The 16,973-nt window shown below is 44.7% G+C and overlaps 1 protein-coding gene across 1 annotated transcript in view; it reads right to left on the bottom strand.

Moving 5' to 3' along the window:
* Window positions 1-16,973, bottom strand: part of LOC106605337 (tyrosine-protein phosphatase non-receptor type 23) — a 30,353-nt gene that overhangs the window by 6,345 nt on the left and 7,035 nt on the right. The window contains exons 2-15 of the mRNA XM_014200837.3: window positions 8,899-8,973; window positions 8,652-8,779; window positions 2,912-2,988; window positions 2,748-2,797; window positions 2,479-2,610; window positions 2,193-2,273; window positions 1,825-1,956; window positions 1,671-1,718; window positions 1,479-1,535; window positions 1,268-1,326; window positions 995-1,074; window positions 715-895; window positions 458-603; window positions 55-375 (exon numbers count right to left, since the gene is read on the bottom strand). Of these exons, the coding sequence (XP_014056312.3) occupies window positions 55-375; window positions 458-603; window positions 715-895; window positions 995-1,074; window positions 1,268-1,326; window positions 1,479-1,535; window positions 1,671-1,718; window positions 1,825-1,956; window positions 2,193-2,273; window positions 2,479-2,610; window positions 2,748-2,797; window positions 2,912-2,988; window positions 8,652-8,779; window positions 8,899-8,973 (1,567 nt within the window). The remainder of the gene's footprint in view (window positions 1-54; window positions 376-457; window positions 604-714; window positions 896-994; window positions 1,075-1,267; window positions 1,327-1,478; window positions 1,536-1,670; window positions 1,719-1,824; window positions 1,957-2,192; window positions 2,274-2,478; window positions 2,611-2,747; window positions 2,798-2,911; window positions 2,989-8,651; window positions 8,780-8,898; window positions 8,974-16,973) is intronic.

The raw sequence follows: 16,973 nt of genomic DNA, 5'->3' as shown, positions 1-16,973 counted from the left end.
TTAGGAACACACTCCAAATGACACCATAACTCTTTTCCACTTTCCAATACCCACCCTGGTTGAGTTGGGGCCTTGGCAGGGCATCTCTCAGGGCATCCAGTGGTCCCCCCAGCAGCCTCAGGTTACTGATGTGCAGGTTCATGGCTCTGTGCAGCTCTGTGTTGGTGAAGCTGGCCTTCTCATGGGCCTCCATGTACTTCTCCAGGTCCCTGCGGATCTCAGCCAGGGTCTGGGCATGTGCCTGGGTGTGCAGCTCCGCCGCGGGGCCTCCTCCCACCGCCTCTTGCAGCGCCCGCACCCCGGCCTCGTCCTCCTCCAGCACGTCCCGGATCTCCCTCAGAGACGCCTCCACGTCCGTGAACACACCAGACAGGACTGAGGGAGAGAGACATAGGGATAGTAACAAAGGCTGTGTGAGTATATGTGTGTATGTGTGTGTCCCAGGCCAACCACTCACCCTGCATGGACTGAATGAGGCTCTTGACGGTGTCTGGTCTGACACTGAGTGCAGCACACTTCTCCATCAGTACAGGGGGGATGTGACTGTACATGTCCAGGTTATCTACTGAGTCTGGCTCCAGACCCAGAGAGTCCATAAACTGCCTGTAAACCCAGAGCTAGATCAGTAACCACACAAAGTCACTATATTAAATCGTAGAAGGCGTACCTAGACGACACAAACACACACACAGCCGCTCCGACTCTCCTACTCACTCTAGAGTCTCATTCCTGCTGTCTATCTTGGCCATGATGTCCCGTAGCAACTTTGCCTTCTCTTCACTGTAGAGAGAGGAGGCCTCGTGGGCAGCCATGGGCACCAGCTTGGCAAACAGGTCTGGTCCTGTGACACTGGGATCAGTTGGGTTCACGGGCAAGGCCTTCACCAGGGGGGCACCTAGAGAGGACATGATGACAATGAAAATCCAAATATAGTATATGAAATGCAGGAGAGGTTGTGTGTGAGGATAGGTCATAGGTCAGGGTTCAATGTGACCTTTGACGGACGCAAGAGTCTCCAACGAGGGCACAGTCTCATGGTAGATGAAGTCATTGTCTTTCTTGGCAGAGTTGAACCTACAAGGGACGGGGGGGGTAAGGAATAGCAAGATAAAAGGAGAGGACGGATCAGAGAGAACCCCTTCAGCCAGAGCGCCACTGTTTGAGTGACAGTGTGTGTGTGACTGTCTACCTATCTCAAAGGTTAAAGATTGTACCAACCTACCCTACAATCATAAGTCAATATACAGTAGGGAATATAGCTGCTTACTTTCCCCCTATCACGTCCATGGTGAACTTCAAGGCCTCCTGCACACTGTCCGGCTGACCCTGATCAAACGAGAGAGAATGAGAGAAGAGGGGATTGAGGGGAAGGAGCATAAAGACAGTTCCTTTGTTATTGTAAGTTTGATAACAGACACAAAAGAATCCATTTCAGAACGCCAAATGAAAAAGGTTACACAGAGTCAAGGTGACTGTACCTTGGCCAACTTGATGGCTTCACTGAGTTTGTCTAAGGAGCTCTGCAGGTAAGCCAGCTGTTAAAAACACAAAAACACACAGCTTTAGATAAATAGGTGTATAAGGAGAGACATTGGATTACGTGTAGAGGAATGGAGGTATGCAGAGGAAGATACACGGGGGGAGTAGGGATAGTCAAGAAGGTGACATACCCGCTCTCCATATTTCTGTTGCTCCTCTGCCTGCTTCCCCATATGCAGCTGAAAAGAAATATAATGTTATTCAATAAAAGAGCATCCGTAAACCAAATCGAGAACACATTCGCAACACACTCCCTCACAACACACTGTCCTGTCTCAAACTCACATGGGCGATGGAAGCAAAGTAGTAGATCTTCATTTGCACCAGTTTCTTCCAGTCCTTCTGGATCTTACCCAGCATGGAGGCTGTGTCAGAGTTCTCCAGAGCCCTGCACGCCTCCTTATAGTAGTCCACCACCTGCACCAGGCCAACAACAGAACAGTCGCACACCTGGGTCGTACTCATTAGGGCACACCGTAGCGAAATGTTTTTGCAACAGAAAATAATTATCATTTTCTTATTGGATAAGTTCAGTTAGTCCCTCCCAGTTTGATGCCTAATGAGAACGACACTGCTCTACGGCAACTGAGGTCTAGAGGGTGTTATCGTGCCCTGCTGCTACGTCTTGTGTTGTTGAGAGGAGAGAGATTTACCTGAGCACTGATGCGGGCTACAAGGAAACTCTTCCTGTTGTCCAGCATGGACTTCTCCAGAAGACACTCCTGAGCCTGACCCTGAATGGAGACAAATAACCATGAAGTGTGTGTGTGTGTGTGTGTGTGTGTGTGTGTGTGTGTGTGTGTGTGTGTGTTCATGCTTGTGAGAACACATGCATGTGCGCCGTGTGTGTGTGTGTGTGTGTGTGTGTGTGTGTGTGTGTGTGTGTGTGTGTGTGTGTGTGTGTGTGTGTGTGTGTGTGCGTGTGCGCGCGATAGTTACCAGCATGAGGTTGATGTTGAGGTTAAGGATCTGGTGACTCATGTCCACGCTGAAGTTGTGGCTGAAGTGGTCCCTCAGGTAGGAGAAGGCCCCCGCGGAGCACTGGAAGTGTGTACATGACACCTTCATCCCCTAGAGGGAGAGAGAGAGGGGAGGGAGACAGAAGGGAGTGAGGATGGAAGCGATAGAAAGAGGAGGGCAACACAATGGATGTCAGTGTGAGATGTCATGGAGAGAGCGAGAGAGGTTAACGTGTTGCTTCTGCTCACCTCTTCAGACACCCTGTTATCCATGGCTCCCAACATGGAGTGGAGAGCACCTACAGAGAAGACAACATCATGGCAATCAGGACATAGCTGTTTGACGGCTGGTTGGGCCCTCAGTGCTGATCTAAGGTCAGTTTTACACTTCACCACTCAATGGTTCAACTCACCCAGGTTGTAGAGGATGCAGGCTTGCTCATAGCTGATGTCATCATGAGTGACTGTTTTTCCAGAAAATATTTCTGTCCTGATAAGAGAGAATGAAATTGTTGACACACTGTTTTGCATACATGAGGGTGTGGTCTGTGTCTACATGTTTGGGCCTGTCTGTATTTGTATGTATTATGGATCCCCATTAGTTCCTGCCAAGGCAGCAGCTTCTCTTCCTGGGGTCCAGCTAAAATTAAGGCAATTATATACAATTTTAAAAACATTACAATACATTTCACAACAGATTTTTACGACACATTAAGTGTGTTCCCTCAGGCCACTACTCTACAATCACATATCTACAACACAAAATACATGTGTATGTGTGTCTGTCTGTGCCTGTGTGTGTGTCTCTTCACATTCCCGGCTGTTCCATAAGGTGTATTTTTATCAGTTTTTTTAAAATCAGATTTTAATGCTTGCATGAGTTACTTGATGTGGAATAGAGTTCAATGTAGCCATGGCTCTATGTAGTACTGTGTGCCTCCCATAGTCTGTTCTGGACTTGGGGACTGTGAAGAGACCTCTGGTGGCATGTCTTGTGAGGTATGCATGGGTGTCTGAGCTGTGTGCTAATAGTTTAAACAGACAGCTTGGTGCATTCAACATGTCAATGCTTCTCGCAAATACAAGTTGTGATGAAGTCAATCTGACCTCTACTTTGAGCCAGGTGAGACTGACAATGTTAACTCTCTGTGTACATTTAAGAGCCAGCCGTGCTGCCCTGTTCTGGGCCAATTGTAATTTTCCTAGGTCCCTCTTTGTGGCACCTAACCACACGACTGGACTGTAGTCTAGGGCCTGTAGGACCTGCCTTGATGATTGCATTGTTAAGAAGGCTGAGCAGCGCTTTATTATGGACAGACTTCTCCCCATCTTAGTTGCTGTTGGGTCAATATGTTTTGACCATGACAGTTTACAATCCAGGGTTACACCAAGCAGTTTAGTCTCCTCAACTTTCTCAATTTCCAAATGTTTCATTAGTTGAGGTTTAGGGATTAGTGAATGATTTGTCCCGAATACAATGCTTTTAGTTATTGAAATATTTAGGACCAACTGCCTTCTTGCCACCCATTCTGAAACTGACTGCAGCTCTGTGTAAAGCGCTGCAGTGATTTCACTTGCTGTCATTGCTGACGTGTATAGTGTTGAGTCATCAGCATACATAGACAAACAGGCTTAACTCAGAGGCAGGTCATTAGTAAAGATTGAATAGTAAGGGGCCTGTGTTCTGTTATACAGGTAACTCTCAAACCACAATATAGCAGGGGATGTAAAGCCATAACACCAATGCTCCCTCTATGCTGCGCACGTAGCCCCGGGACTGCCACGCTGAAATATCAGCCAACAGAGAGAAGCACGAGATTGAACCACTCAACTTTCTAGAGCAGCGATCACCAACCGGTCGATCTCCAAGACATTCCTAGTCGATTGCCAAATAATTCTGTAAAAAACCCAACGATAAAGCCTATTTTTTGTATTAGTCTTGAGCTGTTGGCGGTAGGTGCACCCAATTCAGCTGCCCTGCGCGCCGGGGTAGGCGAGCTGTTGCCATTTTGAACCATTTTTATTTCACCTTTATTTAACCAGGTAGGCCAGTTGAGAACAAGTTCTCATTTACAACTGTGACCTGGCCAAGATAAAGCAAAGCAGTGCGACACAAACAACAACACAGAGTTACACATGGAATAAACAAACGTACAGTCAATAACACAATAGAAAAGTGTATATTCAGTGTGTGCAAATGAAGTAAGATTAGGAAGTTAAGGCAATAAATAGGCCGTAGTGGCGAAATAATTACAATTTCGCAAATAAACACTGGAGTGATAGATGTGCAGAAGATGAATGTGCAAGTAGAGATACTTGGGTGCAAAGGAGAAAGAAAAAAAAATTATATATAGAAATAAAATAAATAACAATATGGGGATGAGGTAGTTGGATGGGCTATTTACAGATGGACTATGTACAGGTGCAATGATCTGTAAGCTGCTCTGATAGCTGATGCTTAAAGTTAGTGAGAGAGATATGAGTCACCAGCTTCAGTGATTTTTGCAATTCGTTCCAGACATTGGCAGCAGAGAACCGGAAGGAAAGGCGGCCAAATTAAGAATTGGCTTTGGGGGTGACAAGTGAAATATATCTGCTGGAGCGCGTGCTACGGGTGGGTGCTGCTATGGTGACCAGTGAGCTGAGATAAGGCGGGGCTTTACCTAGCAAGGACTTATAGATGACCTGGAGCCAGTGGGTTTGGCAACGAATATGAAGCGAGGGCCAGCCAACGAGAGCATACAGGTCGCAGTGGTGGGTAGTATATGGGGCTTTGGTGACGAAACGGATGGCACTGTGATAGACTACATCCAATTTGCTGAATAGAGTGTTGGAGGCTATTTTGTAAATGACAATCGCCGAAATCAAGGATTGGTAGGATAGTCAATGTGTCTCAAGGTACAAACTCTGCCTTCCCTGCGGGCCCAGAGAGCAAATTAAGTGCACTATAGGTCTACCACTGGCCAATCAGATGGCTCAGATGACTGTGTCTGCAGTAATGTAGTGTGGCATAAAAGAAAGCTGCAGAAAGTTGATACTGTGAGATTTCTAAACGTTTAAAACCATGACTAGAGAGACTGTCAACGAATACAGCAAAGAGATGCTGTTAATATGACCAGGTTTATGTTTAAATTCTTACTCAGCACTGTCAACACTTTGTATTCAACACTTTTATAAGCCATAAAATGCGCGTTGTTCCTATATCCTCTCAGCGCTACAACAAGCACTGCAGCAGTAATGAATGAGTAGGAAAGTGTCTCTATAGGCTTGCGTTGTTGTTAGTGGCTTGGGTCTTTTTTAACATCGAGGAATATTTCACTTTCTCTGTTCAACATGACTTTGTGCATGAGGCAGAAATAATGTGGTGCGTGTCGAGTTTCACCAGCTGGGAGATGGTGTCCCTTTTTGGTCAGTGTTAGTGGAGGAAAGGGAGAGCGGAGGGATGTTGAGAGGCAGATCCTCAGTCTGCTGCTCTCTCCCGCCGCTGAGACGGACCATCAGATGCACGCACCATCGCGCCCCCCCCCCCCCCCCCCAAAAAGGAAATTATTTAAATGTATGGTCATTCAGCTGTGCTTCACAAGTAATACAACAACCGATCTATTACCGGCGTGATCATTTAGCCTACCTCAAATGTTAAAATGTAATAACATTTTTAAAAATGCCAGAACAACAATGCATTGGCAGGGCAATTAATGCAAAGCCAATATGCAGTGATAATGTATTGGACCTATAACTTACTGCACAAACCTCACTGCTACAGTACTATTTTTATTTGATTGTTGCGTAGGCTTGGAGCGGTAGATCTCGGCTTGCATTTTGACTCAGTGATCTTGACTCAGAAAAGGTTGGTGACCACTGTTCTAGAGTTTTCCCTGTTAACACTATCAACGTTTCCATTTACCGTGGCAATTGTGATCGAATCAATGCAATATTACCGAAACAAAACTAACTATGCAAGAGATTTTGTTGTAGGCAGAACGCATCAGAGTAGGATTCTATTGCATTGACATGCACTACTCAGCCCGGTGCGGTTTAAACAATCAGAGCTGCAGTAGGCCTATATGCAAATAGCTCATTGCCATATATGGATATGTGCCATTTACTTTGACCTGGACTGTGTTTGCAGCATGAGCGGTCGTGAGTAGAGGCGCTTAATTTGAAGTCAAAGTAAGAGCTGCTGCAGCCACGTGTGCACATTTTGTTCATTTCCTTTGCTAGTTAGTGAGTTATTAGCCCAGTTATAGATCATTTGTAGTCAGCAATAGCGGAGTGATTGCTTCCTACAAGAGCACAAAACATATACATCTCTAGACGTCTTTGAAAAGCGAGTCAGGTAAAGAGCTTTTTTTATGTCTTAAAGGGGCAGTGTTGTATTTTGAGACAGGCTTGAATAAGCTAAGTAGCCAATAGGCAGAGGGTAGAATAATTTGTCTGACTCTCTGTAATAATGGTATGGAAATAATAATGCATTTTATTTAGTAAAGTGGTTTCTTGCATCAAACATCACATTTTCAGTCACCTCCTTGTCTGAAGGACAAGTGGATAAACAGGTTAATGTCAAGCCCTACACTTTTTCAAAAGTCTCATGGAATGTAGGCCTACATTGAACACCACACATTGGCTGCTACATTAGGCTGAATGATAGAACAGCCGTTTCCACGTTAAAATGTTATGGGATGCATTTTCTCAATTGTTTTGATGTTAGGCCACTCTGGTAGGCCTACGTTATGATCAAATAGCCACAGTAGCCTACATGGCCACCTCTAAAACTGTAACTTAAAGCGGGTACAGCCTCCGGGTTCACAGTAAACACGCGCTGGAAGTTGCACAGAATTTTCACAATGTTACGTTAATTAAGCAGACCTGAAATTTGCTCAGTGCTCAATAGAGGGAACATTACACATACGACTTTCCAGCAGCAGATTATTATAGATAATGTCAAAAGTTGCACTGAAGACCAACAAAACAGGTCCCACAATCTTTTTATTTATTCATTATTATTTTGTTTGCCAATCATCTGTTATTTGTGTAAGTGGTGTACATGTTGAATGCCCATCCCTATAAGCATTTTGAAAATCTGCTGTTCATTTGTTTACCGTGAAATAGCATTGTATCTGGTCAAACACAATTTTTTCCAAACGTTTGCTAAGGGTTGATAACAGGCTGATTGGTCGGCTGTTTGAGCCAGTAAAGGGTGCTTTGCTATTCTTGGGGAGCAGAATGACTTTTGCTTCCCTCCAGGCCTGAGGGCACACACAGTTTCCTGTAGGCATAGATTGAAAAAATGGTAAACAGGAGTGGCAATATCATCCACTATCATCCTCAGTAATTTTCCATCCAAGTTGTCAGAACCAGGTGGTTTGTCATTGTTGATAGACAACAATATTTGTTTCACCGCTTCCACACTCACTTTACAGAATTACAATGCTTGTCGTTCATAATTTGGTCAGTTATGCATGGCTGTGTAGGTTCAGAATTTGTTGTTGGCATATCATGCCAAAGTTTGCTAATCTTGCCAATGAAAAAATGATTAAAGTAGTTGGCAATATGACTGGGTTTTATGATGAATGAGCCATCTGATTCAATGAATGATGGAACCGAGTTTGCCCAAAATTCTATTTAAGGTGATCCAAACCTTTTTACGATCATTCATCTTTGTTTCATAGTAACTGTTTTTCCAGAAAATATTTCTGTCCTGGTAAGAGAGAATGAAATTGGCGACACACTGTATTGCATACCTGAGGATGTGGTCTGTGTCTACGCGTATGGTAGGGAGAGCTTATGAAAGTGTGTGTGTGTGTTCGCTCACACTTTATTTGGATAGTTCAGATTGTCCATCTGTAGAGATATCTGTTGATAAGCAACGGCGTGCTAAGGTTCCAGTTAGGGAGGGTTTAGAATAAGGGTTAGGGTAAGAGTTAAGGTTGGGGCTTGGGTTAAGATGAGGGTTAGTAGATAGTTGAAATGTTACTGATAGTCTGTCGAGCATCTACAGATGGAATATCCAAATAAAGTGTTACCTTGTGTTCTTCCGGTCTTTCCGTAGCGGTCTGTGGTAGAGTTTATGAAAGCAAGTGTGTGTGTGTGATATGGATCTCATGGATAAGTGTGTAAATATAGGGCTCCTATGTGTACTTCATTGCCTCATACCATGAGATGGGTACTGCTGCTTCCTGCCCAGGCCCCAGAGGCACACGGCTCTGAAGGTAGTGCAGCTGCCCAAAGTACTTCCTCAAAATGCTGCAGCCCTCAAAGTCCCGCGTCACATTCACCGCACCCTGCCACAAACACTTACTTATTATATGATAGAAAGACAATACAGTATATGACCTACATAACAAATAAATCACAACGTATGACATTTGCATAGCACAAGTCGCTCAGTCCCAGTTCATACCTGTCTCAGTGTCTCCAGCTTCTTCAGCTGTTCATTATAGCTGTCTGGATTCTCCCCATAGTTCTTCAGGATGAACTGAAAGGACAGAGGGAAAGCAGATAAGAGGGGCCATTGGGAACTCAGCAAATAACCTTTATTTAACCAATAAGGTCTATTCATTCAATCAGAAATAGATTTACAGTATCAGTCCAAAGTTTGGACACAACTACTCATTCAAGGGTTTTTCTTTATTTTTACTACTTTCTACATTGTAGAATAATAGTGAAGACATCAACACTATGAAATAACACATATGGAATCATGTAGTAACCAAAAAAGTGTTTAACAAATCAAAATATATTTTATATTTGAAATTCTTCAAAGTAGCCCCCCTTTGCCTTGATGACAGCTTTGCACATGCTTGGACTTCTCTCAACCAGCTTCATGAGGTAGTCACCTGGAATGCATTTCAATTAACAGGTGTGCCTTGTTAAAAGTTCATTTGTGGAATTTCTTTCCTTCTTAATACGTCTGAGCCAATCAGTTTTGTTGTGACAGGGTAGGGGTGGTTTACAGAAGATAGCCCTATTAGACCGGTGGATCTGTCCTCTGGTCTGATGAGTCCAAATGTGACATTTTTGGTTCCAACCGCTGTGTCTTTGTGAGACGCAGAGTAGGTGAACGGATGATCTCCGCATTTGTGGCTCCCACCGTGAAGCATGGAGAAAGTGGTGTTATGGTGTGGGGGTGCTTTGCTGGTGACACGGTCTGTGATTTATTTAGAATTCAAGGCACCATTAACCAGCATGGCTACCACAGCATTCTGGAGCTATACGCCATCCTAAGTAAGTTCAATATGCTGCCCTGCATCCCCACCATCTCATTGTTCCAGCAGGATCCAGCATAAATTTAGTACTGACATTCATAATTAATCCATAATCCAATCCAATTAATCCATGTAATAAAAAATGACTAGATCTGCACCTATTGTGTGGACAAAGGAAATTAATCAATCTCCCAGACAGTGTTTTATAAAAATGTTTGGTCTTTGTTAGCCTAAAGCTGGGATTCATTCCAATCCATGTTAGGTCCATGTTAGATCTACGTTATAGCCACAGAAGGCTGGTGGGAGGAGATATAGGAGGATGGGCTCATTGTAAATGGCTGAAATGGAATAGTGGAACGGAGTCTAATATGTGGTTTCCATATATTTTATGTGTTTGATACCGTTCCATTTAATCCATTACAGACATTACAATGAGCCTGGCCTAATATAGCTCCTCCCACCAGCCTCCTCTGGTTATAGCGCGGATGACTGTTAAAGGAATTCCTGCTTGAGTGTAAATGATTAAATAATTCTACCCTGAATTTAGGGATAGGGTCTATATAGCCTGTAGCATAAGTAACTAAAGCGTTGAGCAGAAGTCTCATGAGATTGGGTTGAGCAGAAGTCTCATGAAAGGAATGGAGGTCTGTGTGTTTAAGTAAACATCAAGAACTGTTAAACTGTGGTTGACCTGACCTAGCTTGAACCCTCCAGGTTTCCCTAATATCAGAGTACTAAAATGTCGGCAGGATCAGAATTTACGGTTTTCAGAGTTCTGGGGAAGAGGACAATTAATCCTTAGTGTTAGTGTGTAATGTGTGTGCGTAAATGAGGAGCCTGGTATATAATAGATGTTTTGTGTATGAACTGCAGAACGTTCTCTGAATAAACTGTACAGACCTTTTGCAGAAAGCTGAGTCCTTGCCTAATTATTATTAACCCAGTGTCTAACAAACCTTGGGGATTAGTCAAGGCTTATTGATTGGTAATTATTAGCATTGGGATTCGAAAATTCCCATAACAATGACATACAAAAGGTTATTCCCGATTGAGCCAACATGCACAGCTTTTACAGTGAATGAGATCGTCTGGGAAAATGCCTTTAAAAGCCGCATCGTCAGCTTCCCGTCTCGTCAAGAGACCCCACTTTATTCTCCTGTAGATGTTGAGAAGAAGAGCAGCAGTGCCGTCTGGATCCGAGCATGAATATTCTGACAGCGGAGAGATGAGAGACTCCCATTCAACCCCACAAACTGACCAGGATGTGGAGGTTCCCACAATCATGGAGATATCTGGAGATGGTTGTTTGGGGTCGGTGGACCAAATGGATTAAGACGATTGGAAAGCCCATATGGCTTGATTTTCCCTGCCTGATTGTTCATTGCATCACTGATAAAATTCCTGTCAATGTTTTGATTATGACAGGGATGATGAGGATCTTTGTAACAATCATGATGATGGTTGTTGTTGTTATCAATGTTGTGTTATCATCCTACAGATCAGGTGGCTGACCTGCACCAAACCAGGAGTCAGTTAGGGAAAGTCTGTTTGATCATCCTGTGTCTGAGTGTCACACTAGGGCCATTGGTGACTTTCAGGACCAACTCGACTCAAGCTTGCTCCATTCCTCCCCCTTTCCACTCTAGCTGCCCTGTTCACACTGCCAAATACACTATAACACCAGTCAATGTTTCAACGCATCTAATGGTGTCTGCATACAAGGACCACAGGGGAAGGGGAGCCATGCGAATCATCGCCATGGTCGACCCACGCCTCTGTACTGTGTTCTGCTGCTCTGGATAGGCCCCCCAGGTCGCTCCAGCCGATGTCGTAATGCACAGCGTCCACTATGGATACCTGTATGCGGCCGAAGACATGCCCGGCCTTGAAGGACCAGGATGCAACGCCACATGTCACTCTCACCACACACCTCGAGAGCCAGGATGCACTCAACCAGACATTTCTGACTATCCAGAACAGGGAGAGATGGGAGGACTTCCCCTTTTACCTCACCGTGTGCATGTCCATGTTTGGAGACTACAACAACGTCAAGCAGTTTGTCCAGACCATGGAGTTTTACAAGCTCCTGGGGGTACAGAAGGTGTTCTTCCACCTCACCAGCTGTGGGCCTGACCTGGACAAGGTCCATCAGTACTACGCAGAAGAGGGCACTCTGGAGGTGATCGACTGGCCCATCAACCACTTCCTCCTACTGGGTAGGAGGCCCAGGAGCTGGAAGGGGACATCCACCTCAATGGCCAGCTGACCACCATGAACGAGTGCATCTACAGGAATATGTACAGGTCGCGGTTCGTGCTGCTGGCTGACGTTGATCAGCTCCTGGTCCCGGCCTCAAACATCTCTCTGCGACCCAACATGGAGGACCTACAGGGGCAGCCACCAGACGCAGCAGTGTTCCTGATGGAGACACACCACTTCCCTGTCACGGCTGGTACCACTACTCCAGACCATTCCACACGGAGGAGGGCGCCGGAGGTGGATCTCCTCGACTATGTCTACAGAGAACCTGTTCAGGAGGACGCCATCCACTCCTACAAGATGGTGGTCAACCCCTGGCTGGTGCTGCAGACAGACATGTTTGAGGTGACACAGAGCTATGTTGACACTGTTAGGGTTCTGTCCGATGTGTGTAAGATCATGCAAGTGAAAGAAGCTCAGAAAGGGAGCTGGTCCAACGAGCAGCTGGTCCTCAATAGAGGTCTCTGGGAATTCTGAGATTATCTCATGTCCATTATTGATTAAATTTGACAGAAATTAGGAATACATAAAACTCCTTGGGAGCATTTACTCAGTTAAAAGTTGGATATTGAGAATCAAAATGCAAGATTTCTGGGACTACAGGGTAAATCCATTTGAATACTATTTGACAGCACCCCTTTTGATTTGAAACCTTCCAAACATACAATGCATTAGGAAAGTACTCAGACCCCTTCACTTTTCCACATTTTGTGACGTTACGGCCTTATTCTAAAATGGAATATATATTTTAAAAAAAGTTTATCATCAATCTACACACAACACAGCACTATGACAAAGCAAAAAAGGATTTTTAGAAATTGTAGCAAAATCTGAAATATCATGTTTACATATGTATTCAGACCCTTTACTCAGTACTTTGTTGAAGCACTTTTGGCAGTGATTACAGCCTCGGGTATGACGCTACAATCTTGGCACACCTGTATTTGGGGAGTTGCTCCCATTCTTCTCTGCAGAGCCTCTCAAGCTCTGTCAGGTTGGATGGGGAGCGTCCCTGCACAGCTATTTTCAGGTCTCTCCAGAGATGTTTGATCGGGTTCAAGTCCAGGCTCTGGCTGGGCCACTCAAGGACATTCAGAAACGTGTCTCAAAGCCACTCCTGTGTTGTCTTGGCTGTATGCTTAGGGTTGTTGTCCTGTTGGAAGGTGAACCTTCGCCCTAGCCTGAAGTCCTGAGCGCTCTGGAGCAGGTTTTCATCAAGGTACTCTGTACTTTGCCCCGTTCATCTTTTCCTCGATTCTGACTAGTCTCCCAGTCCCTGCCGCTGAAAAACATCCCCACAGCATGATGCTGCTACCACCATGTTTCACCGTAGGGATGGTGACAGGTTTCCTCCAGACGTGACACTTGGCATTCAGGCCAAAGTGTTCCATCTTGGTTTCATCAGACCAGAGAACCTTGTTGGGCTGTCATGTGTCTTTTACTGAGGAGTGGCTTCCGTCTGGCCACTCTACCATAAAGGCCTGATTGGTTGGGTGCTGCAGAGATGGTTGTCTTCTGGAAGGTTCTCCCAACTCCACAGAAGAACTCTGGAGCTCTGTCAGAGTGACCATTGGGTTCTTGGTCACCTCCCTGACCAAGGCCTTTCTCCCCCGATTGCTCAGTTGGCAGGGTGGCCAGCTCTAGGAAGAGTCTTGGTGGTTCCAAACTTCTTCAATTTAAGAATGATGGAGGCCACTGTGTTCTTGGGGACCTTCAATGTTGCAGAAAGGTTTTGGTACCCTTCCCCAGATCTGTGCCTCAACACAATCCTGTCTCGGAGCTCTACGGAGAATTCCTTCGACCTCATGGCTTGGTTTTTGCTCTGACATGCACTGTCAACTGTGGGACCTTATATAGACAGATGTGCGCCTTTCCAAATCATGTCCAATCAATTGAATTTACCACAGGTGCACTCCAATCAAGTTGTAGAAACATCTCAAGGATGATCAATGGAAACAGGATGCACCTGAGCTCAATTTCAAGTCTCATAGCAAAGGGTCTGAATACTTATGTAAATAAGGTATTTCTGTATTTTGCTAAATTGTCTAAAAACCTGTTTTCACTTTGTCGTTATGGGCTATTGTGTGTAGATTGAGGACATTTTTTAATTGAATCCATTTTGAAATAAGGTTGTAACTTAACAAAATGTGGAAAAGGTCAAGGGGTCTGAATACTTTCCAAATGCACGGTATGTTAGCGAATGTTGTATACAACAATACATTTAAAACTTACACACAATGTAGGCTACAAACTGGCTTTTTCTATCCTTTGGTGGGCACATTTCACAATTGAATTTACTCAACACATTCACGAATGGTGGCTTTGATCAGTTTCGAGGTTTAGGAGCACACGCACATTGTTGTGTAAATCTCTCTTCACCCACCATCAACAATCTCTGCAATCCTCCTCCATGCCATGTACCTTATGATTTTGTCTCTGTATTCTAGCATAGCAAAATCATATAGAATTGGAAAACCAGACGCAGCGATGATTGGCTTTCCTCCGTCTTTTTTTGGTTGCGCTTGCTCGGAACTAATGACAGGCTGAACTACGTGCCACGAATGAAAGATTATCAAATATCTGCTCGTCACTTGATTGGTTAGCGGCAGCGATGGCCGCGTGCAATTTGCATAAAGTAGAGCAGAGCTGAACTTTTTATATCGCTCCGCTAGCAGAGTTCGCGCCGCTCACCTTCCCACAATCCCCTGCGCATTTCTCTGCGTGTTCCCATTGAAAATGAATGGGGCGGGACTTCGCCTGGCGAATTTGGAAGTGATGGAATCCCTACGATAGAAGTACCTGGCCTGCTTCTCGCTAATGTCAAATGTAGGAGAGTGCCCAGCTGGGCTTCTCAGTAATATTTTCTTCACCTCACACAGTAAGTCAACAAATTCATTTTTTTTAACCATTCAAATGAATGTGACATTATGCGAATACTTCGTTTGAATGGTTTTGTGCGTCGAAATAGGAAATAAAATGTAGCTATATGCAGAAAAGTCAACAGACAAGGACAAAATAGGCATATCAGTGGAGGCTGGTGGGAGAAGGATATAGGAGGGCAGGCTCATTGTAATGTCTGGAATGGTATGAATGGAAGTGTCTGACATATGAAACCTTATTTGACTCTGTTCCAAAAATTCAATTCCAGCTATTAGAATGAGCCCGTCCTCCTATAGCTCCTCCCACCATCCTCCTCTGGCCTATCTCTGTTAATGTTGTGCCAACCTGGCATTTCCTAATTTGTTGATTAATATAAGTAATAATCGGAATAACAATAATGAAATGCCATGATAATAACAAAGTGTAATTACTTGTTTCAAAATGGTTTTATTAAAAAGCATAGCAATGTTAAAAAGTGTGCAAACAGAGTTGTGAACAGTTATGTCGGTGACCGTGTACATTGGTCTGGACAATTACAAGACAGTCACAGTCCTACTTAGGAATGTCAATTATCTAAAAACGCTTAAATTGTTCTAACTTAGACCCTATTTTACATGATCTGAGGTTTTTGTGTTGTGCCCACCATCGGTTGAGACACAACATGCTCTTGAATACAGGATGGGTGTCATGTTTGGCTGATAATTGTACTAACATTTTCATCAAATTTTTACTTTCAAATGGTACCACAAAGATGTTTGGAGGTTCAAATATGAGATATTGTCTTAAATAACACTGTCAATCCTCCAATGGAAACCTATTGAAATCAAATTTTATTTGTCACATGCGCTAAATACAACAGGTGTAGTAGACCTTACAGTGAAATGCTTACTTACAAGCCCTTAACCAACAATGCAGTTAAGAAAAAACACAATAAATAAATAAGAAATAAAAGTTACAAATAATTAAAGAGCAGCAGTAAAATAACAATAGCGAGGCTATATACAGGGGGTACGGGTACAGAGTCAATGTGCGGAGTAATTGATGCAGAGCAGTTGCCATAACCAGGCAGTGATGCAACCAGTCAGGATGCTCTCGATGGTGCAGCTGTAGAACTTTGAGGATCTGAGGACCCATGCCAAATCTTTTAAGTCTCCTGAGGGGGAATAGGTTTTGTCGTGCCTTCTTCACGACTGTCTTGGTGTGCTTGGACCGTGATAGTTTGTTGGTGATGTGGACACCAAGGAACTTGAAGCTCGATGCTGTTCATCGATTACAGCTCAGCATTTAACACCATAGCACCCTCCAAACTCGTCATTAAGCTCGAGACTTCCTGACGGGCCGCCCCCAGGTGGTGAGGGTAGGTAACAACATCTCCACCCCGCTGATACTCAACACTGGGTCCCCACAAGGGTGCGTTCTCAGCCCTCATCTGTACTCCCTGTTCACCCACGACTGCGTGGCCATGCACGCATCCAACTCAATCATCAAGTTTGCAGACGACACTACAGTGGTAGGCTTGATTACCAACAACGACGAGACGGCCTACAGGGAGGAAGTGAGGGCCCTCGGAGTGTGGTGTCAGGAAAATAACCTCGCACTCAATGTCAACAAAACAAAGGAGATGATCGTGGACTTAAGGAAACAGCAGAGGGAGCAGCCCTCTATCTACATTGACGGGACAGTAGTGGAGAGGGTGGAGAGTTAAGTTCCTCGGCGTACACATCATGGACAAACTGAAATGGTCCACCCACACAGACAGCGTGGTGAAGAAGGCGCAGCAGCGCCTCTTCAACCTCAGGAGGCTGAAGAAATTTGGCTTGTCACCAAAAACACTCACTAACTTTTACAGATGCACAATCGAGAGCATCCTGTCGGGCTGTATCACCGCCTGGTACGGCAGCTGCTCCGCCCATAACCGGAAGGCTCTCCAGAGGGTAGTGAGGTCTGCACAACGCATCACCGGGGGCAAACTACCTGCCCTCCAGGACACCTACACCACCCGATGTCACAGGAAGGCCAAAAAGATCATCAAGGACAACAACCACCCGAGCCACTGCCTGTTCACCCCGCTAACATCCAGAAGGCGAGGTCAGTACAGGTGCATCAAAGCTGGAACCGAGAGACTGAAAAA

Source organism: Salmo salar, chromosome 05 (assembly GCF_965601325.2).
Source record: "Salmo salar chromosome 05, fSalSal1, whole genome shotgun sequence".
NCBI classification, from domain to species: Eukaryota; Metazoa; Chordata; class Actinopteri; order Salmoniformes; family Salmonidae; genus Salmo; species Salmo salar.
Note: the sequence above shows the minus strand (reverse complement) of the source record. Positions and strands in the feature narration are given on the sequence as shown.